This window comes from Oncorhynchus clarkii, chromosome 3, assembly GCF_045791955.1.
Source record: "Oncorhynchus clarkii lewisi isolate Uvic-CL-2024 chromosome 3, UVic_Ocla_1.0, whole genome shotgun sequence".
NCBI classification, from domain to species: Eukaryota; Metazoa; Chordata; class Actinopteri; order Salmoniformes; family Salmonidae; genus Oncorhynchus; species Oncorhynchus clarkii.
The window spans coordinates 71,366,903-71,389,102 of NC_092149.1; the positions used below are offsets into that span (position 1 = coordinate 71,366,903).

The window sequence follows — 22,200 nt, forward strand, 5'->3', positions numbered from 1 at the left end:
TGGGATCAATACTTTACATGTTGCGTTTATATTTTTGTTCAGTATATTTTAGAACAGTGACAAATGTGACCAATTACGCCACATATGCTCAAAATACCATGTGTATAAATATTCTCATATAAAACAATGATCTGGTTTAAGTTAATAGGATACAATTTGTATCAACGAGGAGAGGCATTCTCTTGTTCACTAAAGTATGGTCAGGTTACCTTGGCAACACAAGTCCAGTGTTTTGGACTGCTGTGTGTGAGTAAGGCACAGAGGTGTCATTGCCTAACTATTTATTATATTCACTCAGTGATAGTGACAACTTGCAATGGATTCTAAGCCAGGAGGTAGAGTCTAGAAATACCCTGTCCACAGACTGAAGTTACAGTTGTCTGTCTGTCTGGATGGTTACACCAGACGTCTTCTCTTGTAATGATACCCTCTTTAACTAAAATACTCTTACTCATAATGAAAATGACAAAGGGACAAATAAATTAACACATTCATACGTAAAAGAAAATATATATTTAAAAAACTGTTTAAACGAACAGTGCACCTGCACTAGTTTGAATATCCTCAAGAACCATCTTGATATGATTTCAATGGCCAGAATGTTTTTTGGAGGACAAAGAAAAATGATTAAAAAAAGGAAAAGAAAATCAATATCGCAATCTTCCATGCTGTGAAGTAAGTTTTTGGTCTCTCCCCAGAGAGGAACTAGCTCCTGTATGTAAGAGTAAACAATAATCTGGGGTTTTCACATTAACTTTATCAGGCCTTTAACAGTTGGAGTTCCTGCGTTTCACTTCTCTAAAGGGGAAATTCATCAAATCTTTCAATAATGATATCAAATTCACCACCTGTTTTAACAATTCTCTGATGAGAAATGACAGGGATAAAATTAAATCAGTGTAGCTTGGACTTATGTATTTGCTTTGTCTTTAAGTTTAAATGTTTGGAAGTGTAATTTTATGACGTTAAACCATACCCTAGATTTGGAATCCCAGAATTCACCCTGTTTTGACACCTCAGGACTTTCCCTAACTCTGAAGCACCCTGAAACACTTGAGCCCTCCTTACCCTATGATATGATTTCCAAAAATAAAATAAAAATCATAAATAAATCTATTAAAAGTGCCATTCAAAAATATTAAAAGCTATAGAAATAATTTAAAATATATTACAAAATAAATTAATTAAAGCAACACATCTCATTCAGAATCTCCGGAATCCTGACCTTAAGTGCTGAAGATGTTCTCATACCACACAACAGTAATGAATGAGCAGGGCAGTGAAAAAAAACAATAAGGTTGAAAAAATTATATTTGATGGAAAAAGATAAAGCATCTTCCCCTGCATCGTAGCTGTTTTGGGGAGACTATAGAGTTGAGCACGCCACTTATTTCCTCTGCTACAGTAGTGTCAGTACTCAGTAGCCAGCCTGGGACTTCTCAGCCAGGATGGCTGCAGCCAGCTGCTGGGCGTCCATCACATGGGGGTTCCTCACCATCACCACCCTCACCAGCTCTGGGGGGAAGATGTTACACAGGTTGACAAACACATTCTCCCTCACGTCCTGGTATCTGCCCAGGGCAGGGGGCTCCTGGTGCTGGGGGGCCGTAGAGTGGTGGGTAAGAGGTGGAAGATGGGAGGAGGAAAGGGATTGAGGATGGGGAGAGTGTGTCCCCCTGGGCCAGGGCGAGTGCCAGGGTTGTTTGCGGCCCTCAGGCAGGGACTGGAAAGTGAAAGGCTCGTAGCAGGCCTGGGGGAGATGCTTGTAGTGGGGGTCCCATCTGGCCAGTCGCTGCTCCTGTCCTGGCCCAGGGTAGATCCTCCTTGGGTGGACAGGGGATTGCTTGTAGAGGCTGTTGTTGTCCTGCCAGGTGGAGCCCCCAAGGTTATGCCCCAGAGGAGAGCTGTGAGAGTGGGAGTGGGGGCTTGAGGTCTGGGATAGAGGTTGGGGAGGGTAGTTCCCAGAACAGCCAGAGTGGCTCCCCACAGACGGTTGCTGAATATGGGGAGGAAGGTAGGAGAGCTGGGCCTTGAAGTGGTGGAGGGAGGAGGGAGGATCCTCCAGGCTGCTCTGAGCTAGAGGGTAGCCATGGTGGGAGCCTCCATGGGGGTGCTGGGTCAAACCAGGGGGTGGGTGGTTGGGGTGATGTGGGTAGCAGCTAGGGCAGTGATGGTGGTGGTGATGGGGGTGGGGATAGTGGCACTTGAGGCTGTCATCCAGCAGCGGATCAGGGGAGAAGGAGTCTGAGCTCACGCTGCCCTCGCTGCTGCATTCAGACACCATTGAGCCCGTCCGTAGGTCAGCTGGGAACAGCCGATCGGGGCTCCGCGGCACTACCAGGCTTAGGCTGGAGTAAGCCCCCATCAGGGAGTGGTAGCTTAGCTCCGGGGATTCACAGGTGGAGTATGACTTTGAGTGACCAAGCCCCGACAGCCCTGGAGCTCTGGAGGAGGTGTTCCCCCAGTCCTGAAGAGAGAAGTCATGGCTGGAAGGAGGTCCCCCAGGAGCAGAAGCCAGGAGGCTGCTGCTGCTGTTACTGCTGCTGCTACTCCCTCTGCGGGCCTCTGCTTTAGTCCTCCTGCCCAGACGCTCTTCCAGGAGGTCGTTGTAGGAGGGGGCGCAAAGGCTGGGGTCCGACTGTCTCTTTGGGGGAGCTTGGTGGGGGTCTGGGATCCCGTCTACCCTGGAGGTGCTGGACATGCTGTGACTCTTCACCATCAGAGCCTCTCCCACCATTTTGGAGGAAGAGGTAGAGGATGAAGAGAAGTTCTTGGCACGCAGCTCGTCGGCCACAGCGCGTTGGGGCTGACTGCCTCTCTCAGGGTGGAAGAACTTACACTTGTGGCCGTAAGTGCACTTCTTCCCTAAGGAGAGAATACAGGATGGTTAACTCTCAATTGTGAGACAAACCAAAAGAGGCTGAATGAATAATGCATAAGAGAGAATGGCTAGGTGTTACCATAGGGACATTGCTGCTTCCTGTGTTCTGGGATAACTGGTCTCTTCCTCAGGAAGTTCTCCAGACTGGGACCATGGCGACCCAGAGGATCATCAGGAGGCATGAACCTGGACACAACCACATACCAGACACAACATCAGATATCCACATATCAATCCCCTTGGAAAAACAACTCCAGATACTAATAGTGATAGGCTCTTTGTCCACTGTGTTGGTGGGACTTCCATACTTGTCATTGACGAACGTATACATGAGCAACCGCTCGTCAATGAACTTCTTCCACTCTGGCTTCTCATTGGCCAGGTCCCGGTAGTTGTCGTTAGAGACGATGATGCCGTCGGACTCATAGGCCAGCTTGACGATGAAGCGGTCATCGTAGCAGACCACCCGGCGGCCCTGGACCCGACGAGAGGGAGTGAACACAAGGATCTTGTCTTTCTCCAGATGCCGCAATATCTCCTGGTCTAGAGAGAGAAGAGAGAGAGAGAGGTATGCATTATGTAACGCAATTGCAGAGGCCAAATTGAGCTCCGTAACACATCGCCATGCGCCTTTCAAATGTTGTAATAATGCGGAGGGCTCTGTATAGCTCCATATAGCTCCCCATTCACATGATTGGTTGACGGTAGGTGGGGGTCCTGTATAGATACAGACTCACTTCCTTGACACTAAGGTAACCTGCCTAAATGACTACCGACCCGTAGCACTCACGTCTGTAGCCATGAAATGCTTTGAAAGGCTGGTCATGGCTCAGATCAACACCATTATCCCAGAAACCCTAGACCCACTCCAATTTGTATACCGCCCCAACAGATCCACAGATGATGCAATCTCTATTGCACTCCACACTGACCTTTCCCAGCTGGACAAAAGGAACACCTATGTGAGAATTTGTTTAATTGACTACAGCTCAGCGTTCATCACCATAGTGCCCTCAAAGCTCATCACTAAGCTAAGGACCCTGGGACTAAACACTTCCCTCTGCAACTGGATCCTAGACTTCCTGATGGGCTGCCCCTAGGTGGTATTGGTAAGTAACAACACATCCTCCACGCTGATCCTCAACACAGGGGCACCTCAGGGGTGCGTGCTCAGTCCCCTCCTGTACTCCCTGTTCACTCATGACTGCATGGCCAGGCACAACTCCAACACCATCATTAAGTTTGCAGATGGACACAACAGTGATAGGCCTGATCACCAACAATGATGAGACAGCCTATAGGGAGGAGGTCAGAGACCTGACCGTGTTGTGCAAGGACAACAACCTCTCCCTCAACGTGATCAAGACAAAGGAGATGATTGTGGCCTACAGGAAAAGGAGGACCGAGCACGTCCCCATTCTCATCGACGGGGCTGTAGTGGAGTGGAACAGGTTAAGAACTTCAAGTTCCTTGGTGTCCACATCACAAACAAACTAACATGGTCCAAGCACACCAAGACAGTCGTGAAGAGGGCACGACAAAACCTATTCCCCCTCAGAAGACTGAAAATGATTTGGCATGGGTCCTCAGATCCTCAAAAGGTTTTACAGCTGCACCATTGAGATCATCCTGACGGGTTGCATCACTGCCTGGTATGGCAACTGCTCGGCCTCCGACCGCAAGGCCCTTCAGAGGGTAGGGCGTGCGGCCCAGTATATCACTCGGGCCAAGCTTCCTGCCATCCAGGACCTCTAAACCAGGCGGTGTCAGAGGAAGGCCCTAAAAATTATCAAAGACTCCTGTCACCCTAGTCATAGACTGTTCTTTCTACTACTGCACAGCAAGCGGTACCGGAGCGCCAAGTCTAGGTCCAAGAAGCTTCTAAACAGCTTCTACCCTCAAGCCATAACACTCCTGAACAGGTAATCAAATGGATACCCAGACTATTTGCATTGCCCCCCCACACACGCTGCTGCTACTCCCTGTTATTATCAATGCATAGCCACTTTAATAACTCTACCTACATGTACATAATTACCTCAGTTACCTTGACACCGGTGCCCCCGCACATTGACACATTGATTCTGTAAAGCCACACTATTGTTATTTACTGCTGCTCTTTAATTATTTGCTATTCTTATCTCATACTTTTTTTTAGGTATTTTTTTAAATCTGCATTGTTGGTTAAGGGCTTGTAAGTAAGCATTTTGGCGCATGTGACAAATAACATTTGATTTGATTTAAATGTCTTCACAACAGCTCTGCGCTGCTCTACAAAGCGCAAGAAGTGTGAATGCCCTGACTTCTGCAGAGGCCGTATCACCGTAAATGATGCACGGCCAATAAAGATGTCAGTTTGACCATGCAGCGCATTTAATGGTGAGATGTCACATGGTTAGCTCTGACAAATTAGCTCTGACAAATTGAAAACCCCAGTCATTGGCGACTTCATTAATCTCCGTATTAGACCTGCAGTAAAGAATCGATCAACGATCATACGCTGTTTACCAGGTGGCAGGGCTAACTACGTTAAGGCTAGTCTGAAGATGGTGCTGGCTAAGGCTAAAACTGGCGAGTGTAGAGAGTATAGGGATATTGTTATCCACGTTGGCACAAACAATGTTAGGATGAAACAGTCAGAGGTCACCAAGCGCAACATACCTTCAGCGTGTAAATCAGCTAGAAAGATGTGTCGGCATCAAGTAATTGTCTCTGGCCCCCTCCCAGTTAGGGGGAATGATGAGCTCGACAGCAGTCCCACAACTCAATCGCTGGTTGAAAACTGATTTCTGCCCCTCTCAAAAGATAGAATTTGTAGATAATTGGCCCTCTTTCTGGGACTCACCCACAAACAGGACCAAGCCTGGCCTACTGAGGAGTGATGGTCTCCATCCTAGCTGGAGGGGTGCTCTCATCTTATGTATGAACATAGGCAGGGCTCTAACTCCTCTAACTCCACAATGAGATAGGGTGCAGGCCAGGTATCAGGCTGTTAGCCAGCCTGCCAGCTTAGTGGAGTCTGCCACAAGCACAGTCAGTGTAGTCAGCCCAGCTATCCCCATTGAGACCATGTCTGTGCCTCAATTTAGGTTGGGCAAAACTAAACATGGCAGTGTTTGCTCTAGCAATCTCACTGGAATAAAGACCTCCTCCATTCCTGTCATTATTGAAAGAGATTGTGATACTGTATCTCACATCTCAAAATAGGGCTACTTAATGTTTGATCCCTCACTTCCAAGGCAGTTATAGTCAATGAACTCATCACTGATCATAGTCTTGATGTGATTGGCCTAACTGAAACATGACATAAGCCTGGTGAATTTACTGTGTTAAATGAGGCCTCTCCTCCAGGTTACACTAGTGACCATATCCTCTGCGCTTCCCGCAAAAGCGGATGTGTTGCTAACATTTACGATAGCAAATTTCACTTCCCCCCCATAAAATGACCTTATTCAGCATTCTTCCCTGAATTCCTTTCAGACCTTGTAGTCATAGCAGATAATATTACATTTTTTGGTGACTTTAATATTCACATGGAAAAGTCCACAGACCCACTCCAAAAGGCTTTCGGAGCCATCATCGACTCAGTGGGTTTTGTCCAACATGTCTCCGGACCTACTCACTGCCACAGTCATACTCTGGACCTAGTTTTGTCCAGTGGAATAAATATTGTGGATCTTAATGTTTTTCCTCATAATCCTGGACTATCGGACCACCATTTATTACCTTTGCAATCACAACAAATAATCTGCTCAGACCCCAACCAAGGGTCATCAAAAGCCGTGCTATAAATTCTCGAACAACCCAATGATTCCTAAATTCCCTCCCAGACTCCCTCCACCTACCCAAAAACGTCAGAGTACAAACATTTGACCTTGTGTAATACCCTAGATGCAGTCGCACCACAAAAAACAAAAAACATTTGTCATAAGAAACTAGCTCCCTGGTATACAGAAAATATCAGAGCCCTGAAGCAAGCTTCCAGAAAATTGGAATGGAAATGGCACTACACCAAACTGGAAGTCTTCCGATTATCTTGGAAAAACAGTACCGTGCAGTATCGAAGAGCCCTCACTGCAGCTCGATCATCCTATTTTTCCAAATTAATTGAGGAGAATAAGAACAATTCAACATTTATTTTTGATACTGTCGCAAAGCTAACTAAAAGCAGCATTCCCCAAGCAAGGATGGCTTTCAGTTCAGCAGTGATAAATTCATGAACTTCTTTGAGGAAAAGATCATGATCATTAGAAAGCAAATTACAGACTCCTCTTTAAATATGCGTATTTCTCCAAAGCTCAGTTGTCCTGAGTCTGCCAGGGCCTAGGATCAAGGGAGACACTCAAGTTTTTAGTACTATATCTCTTGACACATTGACTAAAATAGTCATGGCCTCTAAACCTTCAAGCTGCATACTGGACCCTATTCCATCTAAACTACCTAAAGAGCTGCTTCCTGTGCTTGGCCCTCCAATGTTAAACACAATAAACGCCTCCATATCCACTGGATGTGTACCAAACTCACTAAAAGTGGCAGTAATATAAACCTCTTCTGAAAAATCCAAACCTTGACCCAGAAAATATAAAAAACTATCGACCTATTTCGAATCTCCCATTCCTCTCAAAATGTTTAGAAAAAAATGTTGCACAGCAATTCACTGCCTTCCTGAAGGCAAACCATGAATATGAAACACTTCAGTCTGGTTTTAGACCCCTTCATAGCACTGAGACTGCACTAGTGACGGTGGTAAATGACCTTTTAATGGCATCAGACCAAGGCTCTGCATCTGTCCTCGTGCTCCTGGACCTTAGTGCTGCTTTTGATACCATCGATCACCACGTTCTTTTGGAGAGATTGGAAACCAAAATTGGTCTACACAGACATGTTCTGGCCTGGTTTAGATCATATCTGTCATGAAAGATATCAGTTTTTCTCTGTGGATGGTTTGTCCTCTGACAATTCAACTGCAAATTCCGGTGTTCCTCAAGGTTTTGTTTTAGGACCACTATTGTTTTCACTATATATTTTTACCTCTTGGTAATGTCATTCAGAAACATAATGTTAACTTTCACTCCTATGCGGACGATGCACAGCTGTACATTTCATTAAAACATGGCGAAGCCCCAACATTCCCCTCCCTGGAAGACTGTGTTTCAGACATAAGGAAGTGGATGGTGGCAAATGTTTTACTTTTAAACTTGGACAAAACAAAGATGCTAGTTCTAGGTCCCAAGAAAAAATATATTCTGTTGTATCTGACAACTAATCTTGATGGTTGTACAGCGTTACTCTGGACCCTGATCTCTCTTTTGACGAACCTATCAAGACTGTTTCAAGGATAGCTTTTTTCCATCTACATAACATTACAAAAATCTGAAACTTTCTGTCCAAAAATGTTGCAGAAAAATACATCCATGCTTTTGTCACTTCTAGATTAGACAAATACAATGCTCTACTTTCTGTCTACCTGGATAAAGCACTAAAAACACTTCAGTTAGTGCTAAACAACACTCCTTCCGTGGCCTCCAACTTCTCTTAAATGCTCGTATAACAAAATGCATGCTCTTCAAACGATCTCTGCCCGCACCGACCCACCCGACCAGCATCACTACTCTGGACGGTTCTAACTTAGAATATGTGGACAACTACAAATACCTAGGTGTCTGGCTAGACTATAAACTCTCCTTCCAGACTCACATTAAGCATCTCCAATCCAAAGTTAAATCTAGAATCGGCTTTCTATTTCGCAACAAAGCCTCCTTCACTCATGCTGCCAAACGTACCCTCGTAAAACTGACTATCCTACCGATCCTTGACTTCGGCGATGTCATTTACAAAATAACCTCCAATATTCTACTCAGCAAATTGGATGCAGTCTATCACACTACCATCCGTTTTGTCACCAAAGCCCCATATACTACCCACCACTGCAACCTGTATGCTCTCGTTGGCTGGTCCTCGCTACATATTCGTCGCCAAATCCACTGGCTCCAGGTCATCTATAGGTCCTTGCTAGGTAAAGCGCCGCCTTTCTCAGCTCACTGGTCACCATAGCAACTCCCACCCATAGCATGCGTTCCAGCAGGTATATTTCACTGGTCATCCCCAAAGCCAACACCTCCTTTGGCCACCTTTCCTTCCAGTTTTCTGCTGCCAATGACTGGAACAAATTGCAAAAATCACTGAAGTTGGAGACTTATATCTCCCTCACTAACTTTAAGCGTCAGCTGTCAGAGCAGCTTACCGATCGCTGCAGCTGTTCACAGCCCATCTGTAAATAGCCCATCCAACCAACCACGTACCTCATCCCCATATTTGTTTTTGTTTTTCTGCTCTTTTGGACACCAGTATTTCTACTTGCACATCCTCATCTGCACATATCACTCCAGTGTAAATTGCTAAATTGTAATTACTTCGCCAATATCGGCCTATTTATTGCCTTAGCTCCTTACTTAATTTACACACACTGTATACAGATTTTTCTATTGTTATTGACTGTACATTTGTTTATCCCATGTCTAACTCTGTGTTGTTGACTATTGTCGCACTGCTTTGCTTTATCTTGGCCAGGTCGCAGTTGTCAATGAGAACTTGTTCTCAACTGGCCTACCTGGTTAAATAAATAAATAAAAATAAAATAAAACACGGCTACTAGAATCTTGACCAGAACTAAAAAATGTGATCATATTGCTCCAGTGCTAGCCTCTCTACACTGGTTTCCTGTTAAGGCAAGGGCTGATTTCAAGGTTTTACTGCTAATCTTTCCAATTTGGTCCTATATACCTACACGTACGCTACAGTCACAAGATGCTGGCCTCCTTATTGTCCCTAGAATTTCTAAGCAAACAGCTGGAGGCAGGGCTTTCTCCTATAGAGCTCCATTTTTATGGAATGGTCTAACTATCCATGTGAGAGACGCAGACTCAGTCTCAACCTTTAGGTCTTTATTGAAGACTCATCTCTTCAGTAGGTCCTATGATTGAGTGTAGTCTGGCCCAGGGGTGTGAAGGTGAACGGAAAGGTACTGGAGCAACGAACCTCCCTTGCTGTCTCTACCTGGCCGGTTCCCCTCTCTCCACTGGGATTTTCTGCCTCTAACCCTATTACGGGGGCTGAGTCACTGGCTTATTAGTGCTCTTCCAGGCCGTCCCTAGGAGTGGTGCGTCACTTGAGTGGATTGAGTCACTGACGTGATCTTCCTGTCCGGGTTGACGCCCCCCCCCGGGTTCGTGCCATGGGGGAGATCTTCGTGGGCTATACTCTGCCTTGTCTCAGGGTAGTAAGTTGGTGGTTTGAAGATATCCCTCTAGTGGTGGTGGGGGCTGTGCTTTGGCGAAGTGGGTGGGGTTATATTCTGCCTGTTTGGCCCTGTCCGGGGGTATTGTCGGGTGGGGCCACAGTGTCTCCCGACCCCTCCTGTCTCAGCCTCCAGTATTTATGTTGCAATAGTTTTTGTGGGGGGCTAGGGTCAGTCTGTTATATCTGGATTATTTCTCCTGTCTTATCTGGTGTCCTTTGTGAATTTAAGTATGCTCCCTCTAACTCTCTTTCTCTCTTTCTCTTTCTCTCTTTTCTCACTTTTCTCTCTTCTCTCGGAGGACCTGAGCCCTAGGACCATGCCTCAGGACTACCTGGCCTGATGACTCCTTGCTGTCCCCAGTCCACCTGCTGCTGCTCCAGTTTCAACTGTTCTGCCTGCAGCTATGGAACCCTGACCTGTTCACCGGACGTGCCACCTTGTACCTTGTACTGCAGCTGCTGTCTCTAACTCTGAATGATCGGCTATGAAAAGCCAACTGACATTTACCCCTGAGGTGCTGACCTCTTGCACCATCTATGACCATTGTGATTATTATTATTTGACCCTGCTGGTCATACATGAATGTTTGAACATCTTGGCCATGTACTCTTATAATCTCCACCCGGCGCAGCCAGAAGAGGACTGGCCACCCCTCAGAGCCTGGTTCCTCTCTAGGTTTCTTCCTGGGTTCCTGCCTTTCTAGGGAGTTTTTCCTAGCCACAGTGCTTCTACATCTGCATTGCTTGCTGTTTGGGGTTTTAGGCTGGGTTTCTGTATAGCACTTATGACATCGGCTGATGTAAAAGGGCTTTATAAATACATTTGATTGATTGATTGAACTTATACAGTATAATATAAACTAGGAACTTAGGTGCAGAAATCGACTATGGCTTCAGACTTACTCTGTTGAGACATGTAAAAACCAATTAATTAAGATGGCAACGACAGAGAGGGCTGCCTCACTTCTAGTCCTTTGGAAACTTTGCAATACACTCACAATAACATCTGCTAACCATGTGTATGTGACCAATAACATTTATTTTGATTTGATTTGAATTCATGAATAAAGCCACCCAGCGTTTGTTTGTGATTATTTTCTGATGAAACATTTAAATGTCAAGTAGCCCAACACCAGGGCTCGGCTTGTGCCTATAGAGAATGTAAAAGTACGCAATTCCCACCTATATGAAAATAAGCAATGATATCGGTAAAATGTTAGACAAGTCTATAACAGTCTAAAGTGGCTTCAGGTTTGTCCTTGAATTGGTGTGCATCCCTCGCCTTTGCAACCATGAAAAACACTTTAAAATTGACATATAGTTACACATCATATATGTTTGTGTTTATATTGAACTTTTATCAATGATAAAACATAATGCAAGTCCTTTATACTGCAGAAATGTATGTTTATGCCTTGAAACAAAGTATCATTGGTGTTACTCAATTTCAATTAAGGGAAATCATTAATCTTATCCTCCATTTTTGTCCTCTCTAGTGAACATCAGTTCTTGGTCCGCATCTCTAAGGCCATGCAAGCCACTGTATTAAGTCATTTTGTCCCTTTGAGAGGACATTCTGGGATGTTCAATTATATCACGTGTGGTGGTATGACCTTGACAACTTTATCTTCCTGGTAGAAGAAAATGGCTGCCAATTTATGTAAATTTGAAAAGAAGTGTGTAATTAATAATTATCATTTTTGTCAGTTTGATATTCAAATTACTTCTAGTGAGTGAATATTCAGGAATAGTTAAAAACCTTTTGTGACTAGCGGGCAGTATTTTCATTTTTGGAAAAATAACGTTCCCGTAGTAAACAGGATATTTTGTCAGGACAAGATGCTAGAATATGCATATATTTGACAGCTTTGGATAGTAAACACTCTAAAGTTTCCAAAATTGTAAAAATATTGTCCGTGAGTATAACAGAACTGATATTGCAGGCAAAAGCCTGAGAAAAATCCAATCCGGAGGTGCCTCATGTTTTGAAAGCGCTGCGTTCCAATGCGTCCCTATTGAGTAGTGAATGGGCTATCAACCAGATTACCTTTTCTCCGTATTACCCAAGGTGTCTACAGCATTGTGACGTAGTTTTACGCATTTATGTTGAAGAATACCCGTAAGCGGCTACATTGCGCAAGTGGTCACCTGATGCTCTCAGAGTGATTCTCGCGTAAAATACAGAGGTAGCCATTATTCCAATCGGTCCTACTGAAAAACCAATTGTCCCGGTGGATATATTATCGAATAGATATTTTCAAAAAACACCTTGAGGATTGATTATAAACAACTTTTGCCATGTTTCTGTCGATATTATGGAGCTAATTTGGAATATTTTTCGGAGTTTTCGTGACTGCAATTTCTGTGCGATTTCTCAGCCAAACGTAAAGAACAAACAGAGCTATTTCGCCTACAAAAATCATATTTTTGGAAAAAAGGAACATTGGCTATCTAACTGGGAGTCTCATGAGTGAAAACATCCGAAGCTCATCAAAGGTAAACGATTTAATTTGATTGCTTTTCTGATTTCCGTGACCAAGTTACCTGCTGCTAGCTGGACAAAATGCTATGCTAGGCTATCGATAAACTTACACAAATGCTTGTCTAGCTTTGGCTGTAAAGCATATTTTGAAAAAAGGCTAAGCTGTGTCTCAATATATTTCACTTGTGATTTACATGAATAGGAATATTTCCTAGGAATATTTATGTCCGTTGCGTTATGCTAATTAGTGTCAGTCGATGATTCCACTCCCTCATGCGGGATGGGGAGTCACTAGAGGTTAAATGAGTTGGCAGGACTGTGTAATAATTGTTTCACATTAAATAAGAGCTAATTAAGAAATGCCCTCTATAGTGGACACCCAGATGCCACAATGATGTTTTTCACCTACTGTGCCCATTGACTGTAATGTACAGTTGTAGCCAAAAGATTTGAGAATGACACAAATATTAATTTCCACAAAGTTTACTGCTTTATATTATATATTTTTTGTCAGATGTTACTATGGAATACTGAAGTATAATTACAAGCATTTCATAAGTGTCAAAGGCTTTTATTGACAATTATATTAAGTTGATGCAGAGTCAATATTTGCAGTGTTCACCCTTCTTTTTCAAGACCTCTGCAATTCACCCTGGCATGCTGTCAATTAACTTCTGGGCCACATCCTGACTGATGGCAGCCCATTATTGCATAATCAATGCTTGGAGTTTGTCAGAATTTGTGGAGTTTTGTTTGTCCACCCGCCTCTTGAGGATTGACCACAAGTTCTCAATGTGATTAAGGTCTGGGGAGTTTTCTGGCCATGGACCCAAAATATCGATGTTTTGTTCCCCGAGCCACGTAGTTATCACTTTTGCCTTATGGCAAGGTGCTCCATCATGCTGGAAAAGACATTGTTCATCACCAAACTGTTCCTGGATGGTTGGGAGAAGTTGCTCTCGGAAGATGTGTTGGTACCATTCTTTATTCATGGCTGTGTTCTTAGGCAAAATTGTGAGTGAGCCCACTCCCTTGGCTGAGAAGCAACCCCACACATGAATGGTCTCAGGATGCTTTACTGTTGGCATGACACAGGACTGATGGTAGCGCTCACCTTGTCTTCTCCGGACATGCTTTTTTCATAATGCCCCAAACAATTTAAAAGGGAATTCATCAGAGAAAATGTGAGGCAGATGCACTCACACCTGCCTGCTGCCATTCCTGAGCAAGCTCTATACTGGTGGTGCCCAAATCCCGCAGCTGAATCAACTTTAGGAGACGGTCCTTGCGCTTGCTGGTCTTTCTTGGGCACAATGAAGCCTTCTTCACAACAAATGAACCACTCTCCTTGAAGTTCTTGATGATCCGTTAAATGGTTGATATAGATGCAATCTTACTTCAGCAATATCCTTGCCTGTGAAGCCCTTTTTGCGCAAAGCAATTATTGCGGCATGTGTTTCCTTGCAGGTAGCCATGGTTGACAGAGGAAGAACAATGATTCCAAGCACCTTTTGAAGCTTCTAGTCTGTTATTCGAACTCAATCAGCATGACAGAGTGATCTCCAGCCTTGTCCTCGTCAACACTCACACCTGTGTTAACGAGAGAATCACTGACACGATGTCAGCTGGTCCTTTTGTGACAGGGCTGAAATGAAGTGGAAATGTTTTTGTGGGATTCAGTTTATTTGCATGGCAAAGAGGGACTTTGCAATTAATTGCAATTCATCTGATCACTCTTAATAACATTCTGGAGTATATGCAAATTGCCATCATACAAACTGAGGCAGCAGACTTTGTGAAAATTAATATTTATGTTATTCTCAAAACATTTTTCGCCCTTACTGTACATGTTTTCATAATTAAATCCTAATGACCACTACAGAGGACAATTTTGCTCTTACCATGAAATATAAATAACTATTTTTTTTTAAATAACTAAATAATTTTTTCTAAACACATTTTTGGTAACATGTTTTTTTCCACCCCAAACACTTATGTTATGTAAAAAAACAAAAAAACAATTCCAAACATTTTTGGGGGGGTCTCAGGAGGATAGATCACGGTTTTTAAGGGTTAATGTCCTGAGATTTGAGCATCCTCAATTACCTAAAATGTGTTACTGTCCTTTGACAGTAAAGTGAAGACACAAATGTTGGGAGAAAGAGGTGATTTAAAACAGGAATGAGGGTGGAGTTTAATCAAAATAAGGTGGGGGTTTGGAGAGTTATGGAATGTTGGGGGTGCACGTGGAAATGCCGGTTAACCTGTGATGAGAGTGTCCGGTCTGGACTGTTCCTTTCTCCAGGCGGGCACAAACACAGTGATGTCACGGTGACCGCGCTCAAGGAACCAATCAACAGCCAGCTGGATGCCGTGACAGGAGAACACTTCCTTATTCCCATGGCTGTGGAAAAACATACACAAATCCATGGTCATGAAATTCTTGGCGTCTTCGTTTATTTCTATAATACTACAGAATAAAGATTAGAAGAACTAGTGGATAAGGTTTTTCAGAGTGAAAAGGAACCTGAGTAAAGTGTTTCTGAATGCAGCAGCAGTTTGTGTTGACTCACCTCATGGCTACATTACTCCCATCCACCACCACAGGCCTGATGTTCTCCTTGTCATCCAACAGCAGCTGGGAGGAGCAGTCCAGCCTGCAGGAGTCCAGAGAGGAGGAGGATAAGGAGGAGGAGGAGGGCGAGTGGGAGGTGGCTGACCCTCCAGCCTGATCCGTTTCTGACTTGGTGCCCAGTTTGACCAGTTCTCCCAGTATGTCATTGATGAGGGCGTCAGGCCCTAGCTTCCGCACAACCAGCAGAACCAGCTCCTCAGAGTAGCCCAGCTTCAGGGCAAACTCCAACTTGGAGCGATACTCTGTGAAGGGGTTGGTGGAGTGTTTTGGGTCTCTAGATTGGGGGCTCTGTGCCGGGCCCTGCCCAGCAGGGTGACAGGGGAGTGGGTGGGTGGTCTGAGCGTCAGAACCAGAGGCATGTTGGACCCCTCGCTCATCCTCGCTGTCTGACGCAGCACTCTCTTCAGAGGAGTTACTACAACAACTACTACTGCTGATGCTGCTACTACTGACACTGCTATGGGTGCCTCCTACCTCCGTCTCGTCCCTCTCCAAGGCTCCTGAGTGGGTGCCAACTGTGGCACTCAAGCTGGCCTGGCGGTCGGTGCCTTCCACGTGGAGGTAGTCCAAATCCAGCCCCAGGTTGAGGATGTGGCCTGTTTCATCCTCCAGATGTTCCTTCAGGCCCATTAAGCCGTCTCATACATCCAGTATCTAACACCGGACCTCTGACCCCGGACGACCCCAATGTCACTGCTGCTGATAGGCTGCTCTCTGACCAATCCTGAGACAGAAGCCTGGGGGAGAAGGAGGGGCATTGGTCAGACTGGTTTCCTCCTGTAAATCTGGGGAATTTTCAATACTTTTCTATCTGAACCTTTCGTAATGTTACAATTAACCCCCAAGTGACTTGACTCCTATTTCCTAACTTGTTGAGATACTTTATAACAGCCAGAGTAAATCAGCCCTCCCCATGCTGCAGGCGGTAGGTAACCTTGAAGAGCTCTAATTGAGTAACCTGAGCTGTAGTAGAGCTTATTAAGCGTTAGGCTGAATGACACACCAGATGCATTTCCAAAAGGGCAGGTTTAAAACCATCATTTCCATCATTCACTTCAACTGATTTGCATTTTAGCAGCGATGAGATCAGCAGTCAGAGAAGCTCTCATCAACGTCGGTGTTAACAACACACCGTGCTAAGACACACAAACCTGGCAGAATTGACACTCAATAACATACTCTGCATTGCACCTACACCCATACATTTTTTTTGTCTTGACATGATTTAAAGGGCTCTTTACATCCACCACCTGATGTTCAAACTAGGATCAGTGGTTGTGTGCTGGGGTTTGTGATTGGCTGAAAAAAAGAAAGACCTGTTCTAATGGGCCAGCCTCCTAATTTCTCAGTGACCCCTTTAAAAGGGACATGTATTACAGCATCATCTGAACACGGTGACACACTAATGTAGGGACCCAGGGAAACCTGGACTCAGGGGTATACGCAATATAATAAACAATTAGGGTTAGGAGTTATTTATTTATTTATTTCACCTTTATGTAACCAGGTAGGCAAGTTGAGAACAAGTTCTCATTTACAATTGCGACCAGGCCAAGATAAAGCAAAGCAGTACGACACATACAACGACACAGAGTTACACATGGAGTAAAACAAACATACAGTCAATAATACAGTAGAAACAAGTCTATATACGATGTGAGCAAATGAGGTGAGATAAGGGAGGTAAAGGCAAAAAAAAGGCCATGGTGTCAATGGAAATACAATATAGCAAGTAAAACACTGGAATGGTAGATTTGCAGTGGAAGAATGTGCAAAGTAGAAATACAAATAATGGGGTGCAAAGGAGCAAAATAAATAAATAAATAAAATAAAATAAATATAGTAGGGAAAGAGGTAGTTGTTTGGGCTAAATTATAGGTGGGCTATGTACAGGGGCAGTAATCTGTAAGCTGCTCTGACAGCTGGTGCTTAAAGCTGGTGAGGGAGATAAGTGTTTCCAGTTTCAGAGATTTTTGTAGTTCGTTCCAGTCATTGGCAGCAGAGAACTGGAAGGAGAGGCGGCCAAAGAAAGAATTGGTTTTGGGGGTGACCAGAGAGATATACCTGCTGGAGCGCGTGCTACAGGTGGGGGATGCTATGGTGACCAGCGAGCTAAGATAAGGGGGGACTTTACCTAGCAGGGTCTTGTAGATGACATGGAGCCAGTGGGTTTGGCGACGAGTATGAAGCGAGGGCCAGCCAACGAGAGCGTACAGGTCGCAATGGTGGGTAGTATATGGGGCTTTGGTGACAAAACGGTTTGCACTGTGATAGACTGCATCCAATTTGTTGAGTAGGGTATTGGAGGCTATTTTGTAAATGACATCGCCAAAGTCGAGGATTGGTAGGATGGTCAGTTTTACAAGGGTATGTTTGGCAGCATGAGTGAAGGATGATTTGGTGCGAAATAGGAAGCCAATTCTAGATTTAAATTTGTATCGGAGATGTTTGATGTGGGTCTGGAAGGAGAGTTTACAGTCTAACCAGACACCTAGGCATTTGTAGTTGTCCACGTATTCTAAGTCAGAGCCGTCCAGAGTAGTGATGTTGGACAGGCGGGCAGGTGCAGGCAGCGATCGGTTGAAGAGCATGCATTTAGTTTTACTTGTATTTAAGAGCAATTGGAGGCCACAGAAGGAGAGTTGTATTGCATTGAAGCTTGCCTGGAGGGTTGTTAACACAGTGTCCAAAGATGGGCCAGAAGTATACAGAATGGTGTCGTCTGCGCAGAGACTCACCAGCAGCAAGAGCGACATCATTGATGTATACAGAGAAGAGAGTAGGTCCAAGAATTGAACCCCGTGGCACCCCCATAGAGACTGCCAGAGGTCCGGACAGCAGACCCTCCGATTTGACACACTGAACTCTATCAGAGAAGTAGTTGGTGAATAAGGCGAGGCAATCATTTGAGAAACCAAGGCTGTCGAGTCTGCCGATAAGGATGTCGTGATTGACAGAGTCGAAAGCCTTGGCCAGATCAATGAATACGGCTGCACAGTAATGTTTCTTATCGATGGCGGTAAAGATATCGTTTAGGACCTTGAGCGTGGCTGAGGTGCACCCATGACCAGCTCTGAAACCAGATTGCATAGCAGAGAGGGTATGGTGAGATTCGAAATGGTCGGTAATCTGTTTGTTGACTTGGCTTTCGAAGACCTTAGAAAGGCAGGGTAGGAGAGATATAGGTCTGTAGCAGTTTGGGTCAAGAGTGGTCTCCCCCTTTGAAGAGGGGGATGACCGCAGCTGCTTTCCAATCTTTGGGAATCTCAGATGACACGAAAGAGAGGTTGAACAGGTTAGTAATAGGGGTGGCAACAATTTTGGCAGATCATTTTAGAAAGAAAGGGTCCAGATTGTCTAGCCCGGCTGATTTGTAGGGGTCCAGATTTTGCAGCTCTTTCAGAACATCAGCTGACTGGATTTGGGAGAAGGTGAAATGGGGAAGGCTTGGGCGAGTTGCTGTGGGGGGTGCAGTCCTGTTGACCGGGGGTAGGAGTAGCCAGGTGGAAAGCATGGCCAGCCGTAGAAAAATGCTTATTGAAATTCTCAATTATAGTGGATTTATCAGTGGTGACAGTGTTTCCTATCTTCAGTGCAGTGGGCAGCTGGGAGGAGGTGTTCTTATTCTCCATGGACTTTACAGTGTCCCATAACTTTTTTGTGTTAGTGTTGCAGGAAGCAAATTTCTGCCTGAAAAAGCTAGCCTTGGCTTTTCTAACTGCCTGTGTATAATGGTTTCAAGCTTCCCTGAAAAGCTGCATATCACGGGGGCTGTTCGATGCTAATGAAGAACGCCACAGGATGTTTTTGTGTTGGTTATGGGCAGTCAGGTCTGGGGAGAACCAAGGGCTATATCTGTTCCTGGTTCTAAATTTCTTGAATGGGGCATGCTTATTTAAGATGGTGAGGAAGGCATTTAAAAACAAAATAACCAGGCATCCTCTACTGATGAGATCAATATCCTTCCAGGATACCCCGGCCAGGTCGATTAGAAAGGCCTGCTCGCTGAAGTGTTTCACGGAGCGTTTGACAGTGATGAGTGGAGGTAGTTTGACCGCTGACCCATTACGGATGCAGGCAATGAGGCAGTGATCGCTGAGATCTTGGTTGAAGACAGCAGAGGTGTATTTAGAGGACAAGTTGGTTAGGATGATATCTATGAGGGTGCCCGTGTTTACGGCTTTGGGGAGGTACCTAGTAGGTTCATTGATAATTTGTGTGAGATTGAGGGCATCAAGCTTAGATTGTAGGATGGCTGGGGTGTTAAGCATGTTCCAGTTTAGGTCGCCTAGCAGCACGAGCTCTGAAGATAGATGGGGGGCAATCAGTTCACATATGGTGTCCAGAGCACAGCTGGGGGCAGAGGGTGGTCTATAGCAGGCGGCAACGGTGAGAGACTTGTTTTTAGAGGTGGATTTTTAAAAGTAGAAGTTCAAATTGTCTGGGTACAGACCTGGATAGTAGGACATAACTCTGCAGGCTATCTTTGCAGTAGATTGCAACACCGCCCCCTTTGGCAGTTCTATCTTGTCTGAAAATGTTGTAGTTTGGGATGAAAATTTCAGAATTTTTGGTGGTCTTCCTAAGCCAGGATTCAGACACAGCTAGAACATCCGGGTTGGCAGAGTGTGCTAAAGCAGTGAATAAAACAAACTTAGGGAGGAGGCTTCTAATGTTAATATGCATGAAACCAAGGCTATTACGGTTACAGAAGTCATCAAAAGAGATGCCTGGGGAATAGGAGTGGAGCTAGGCACTGCAGGGCCTGGATTCACCTCTACATCACCAGAGGAAAAGAGTAGGAGTAGGATAAGGGTACGGCTAAATGCAATGAGATATGGTCATCTAGAACGTCTGGAACCGAGAGTAAAAGGAGGTTTCTTGGGGCGATAAAATAGCTACAAGGTATAATGTACAGACAAAGGTATGGTAGGATGTGAATACAGTGGAGGTAAACCTAGGTATTGAGTGATGATGAAAGAGATATGTCTCTAGAAACATCATTGAAACCAGGAGATGTCATCGCATGTGTGGGCGGTGGAACTAATAGGTTGTATAAGGTATAGTGAGCAGGACTAGAGGCTCTACTGTGAAATAAGCCAATAAACACTAACCAGAACAGCAATGGACAAGGCATATTGACATTAAGGAGAGGAGAGGCATGCTTAGTCGATTGATCAAAAGGTTCAAGTGAGTAGTGAGGTTGGTTGGGGTCACGGCGATTCAGACAGCTAGCCGGGCCATCGGTAGCAAGCTAGCATAGGATGGAGGTCTGTTTTTAGCCACCTCGTGCGTTTCTGTCGGTAGGATTAGTGGGGTTCCGTGTGGTAGAGGGGATCAATCCTATTCGCAAAAAAAAATAAAATTGATATAGTTATAGAGGCCCAAGAAAGAAAAATAAATGTCCGATAGGTCTATTCAGATAGCAGCCGATAAGACAGCTAACGATTAGCGGACCACAGATGGGCGTTCAGGTAACGTCGCGACGGAGGAGCCAGCTGGATAACTCCCTCGGGCAGATAACGTTGGTAGTCCAGTTGTGAAGGCCCGGTGGGGCTCCGTGTTGGCAGTAAAACGGTTCCGGATAGGTGATTGTATCCCAGGAGTGACTGATGGAACTCTTCAGCTGGCTAGCTCTGGAATAATTTACGTTTGCTCCGGAATCGACGTAAGCCAATAGTCACACGGATAGCAGCTAGCTAGCTGCGAGATCTAGGTATAAATGTCCAGAGCTTGCGGTTGAAATCCGGGGAAATGGAGAGAAAAATAGGTCCGGTATATTCCGGTCCGAGCCGCGCCGTACAAAACGGATAGCTGATGACCACAAACCGTGGTTAGCTGAATACGAACGATTAGCCAGTAAAGAAGCTAACTAACTTCTGGCTAGCTTCTGATTAGGTTCTGGTTAGCTTCAGGCTAGCTTCTGGTTAGCTTCTGGTTAGCTTCTGGCTAGCTTCTGGCTAGCTTCTGTCTAGTTTCTGGCTAGCTTCTGGCTAGCTTCTGGTTAGCTTCTGGCTAGCTTCTGGTTAGCTTCTATGGAGGATTACAGTTTGAGGTAAATAATACTTTCCTTTTTTAAAATATAAATTGGTGAGGCGGGTTGCAGGAGAGTGTTTTGAAGATGAGTTTATGGAAAAGCAAAAATATATATAAATAGGTATGCGAAGAAAGTTGTAAATATATATATATACGGGACAATACAAGACGAGGACAAAAGACGTCTGACTGCTATGCCATCTTGGCCACTTAAGGTTAGGGTTAAGGTTAGTAGTTAGGTTAAAGAGTTAAGGTTAGGGGAAGGGTTAGCTAACATATTAAATTGTTGCAAAGTAGCTAAAAAGTAGTAAGTAGTTGCACAGTTGCTAATTAGCTAAAATGCTAAAGTTGTCAGTGATGAGATTTGAACACGGAATCATTGGGTTGCTAGACTTTTGCATTATACTAATATTGAATCAATGTGCACAAGCAGTTGTCCTATAGCCCTGTATTTACACCAGACCACTGCACATCTAACTTAAGGGAATGTCTGGAGTGGTATATGATTGTGTTTAAGTGTGTGGAGTGAAATATGAGTGTGTATGAGTGTGTGTGCGGAGTGATATATGAGTGTGTATAAGTGTGTGTGTGTGTGTGGAGTGATGTATGAGCGTGTATATGTCTGTGTGTGTCTGCATGTATAAGTAGGGTAAAGGTGGGATCTCAGTACTGGAAAAAAGGCCTCCTAATGACCTGCCCCTCAGTATCCAAGCTGCTGCCCCATTGTGGGTCGCTATGAATGCCACAAGATGGCTGAAATAATTTAGTCCTCTAACAACAAAAGGGGCACAAACAAAGAAAGAGAGAGTGTGTGTGTGGGAGGGTGATATGGGGGGGCGAAAGTGTGTCTGGCTTGCCGTCCCCAAA

At 44.7% G+C, this 22,200-nt stretch overlaps 1 protein-coding gene across 1 annotated transcript; it reads right to left on the reverse strand.

Annotated features, from left to right (window-relative positions):
• Window positions 1–1,417: 1,417 nt before the first annotated feature.
• LOC139406117 (probable ribonuclease ZC3H12C) lies at window positions 1,418–15,927 on the reverse strand. Its single transcript, XM_071148593.1, has 5 exons — window positions 15,236–15,927; window positions 14,927–15,066; window positions 3,190–3,424; window positions 2,961–3,067; window positions 1,418–2,865 (listed from the first exon to the last, which is right to left on the reverse strand). Exons 1-5 carry the CDS (start codon window positions 15,925–15,927, stop codon window positions 1,418–1,420), a joined length of 2,622 nt encoding a protein of 873 aa, XP_071004694.1.
• Window positions 15,928–22,200: the final 6,273 nt, after the last annotated feature.

Excerpts from the sequence above, each read along its gene's own strand:
- LOC139406117 (XM_071148593.1), bottom strand. The coding sequence starts at position 15,927 with ATGGGCCTGAAGGAACATCTGGAGGATGAAACAGGCCACATCCTCAAC. Across the intron at positions 15,067-15,235 it reads GGGAGTAATGTAGCCATGAG|CCATGGGAATAAGGAAGTGT; the intron begins GTGAGTCAACAC and ends GTTTTTCCACAG. Across the intron at positions 2,866-2,960 it reads GAAGCAGCAATGTCCCTATG|GGAAGAAGTGCACTTACGGC; the intron begins GTAACACCTAGC and ends TTCTCTCCTTAG.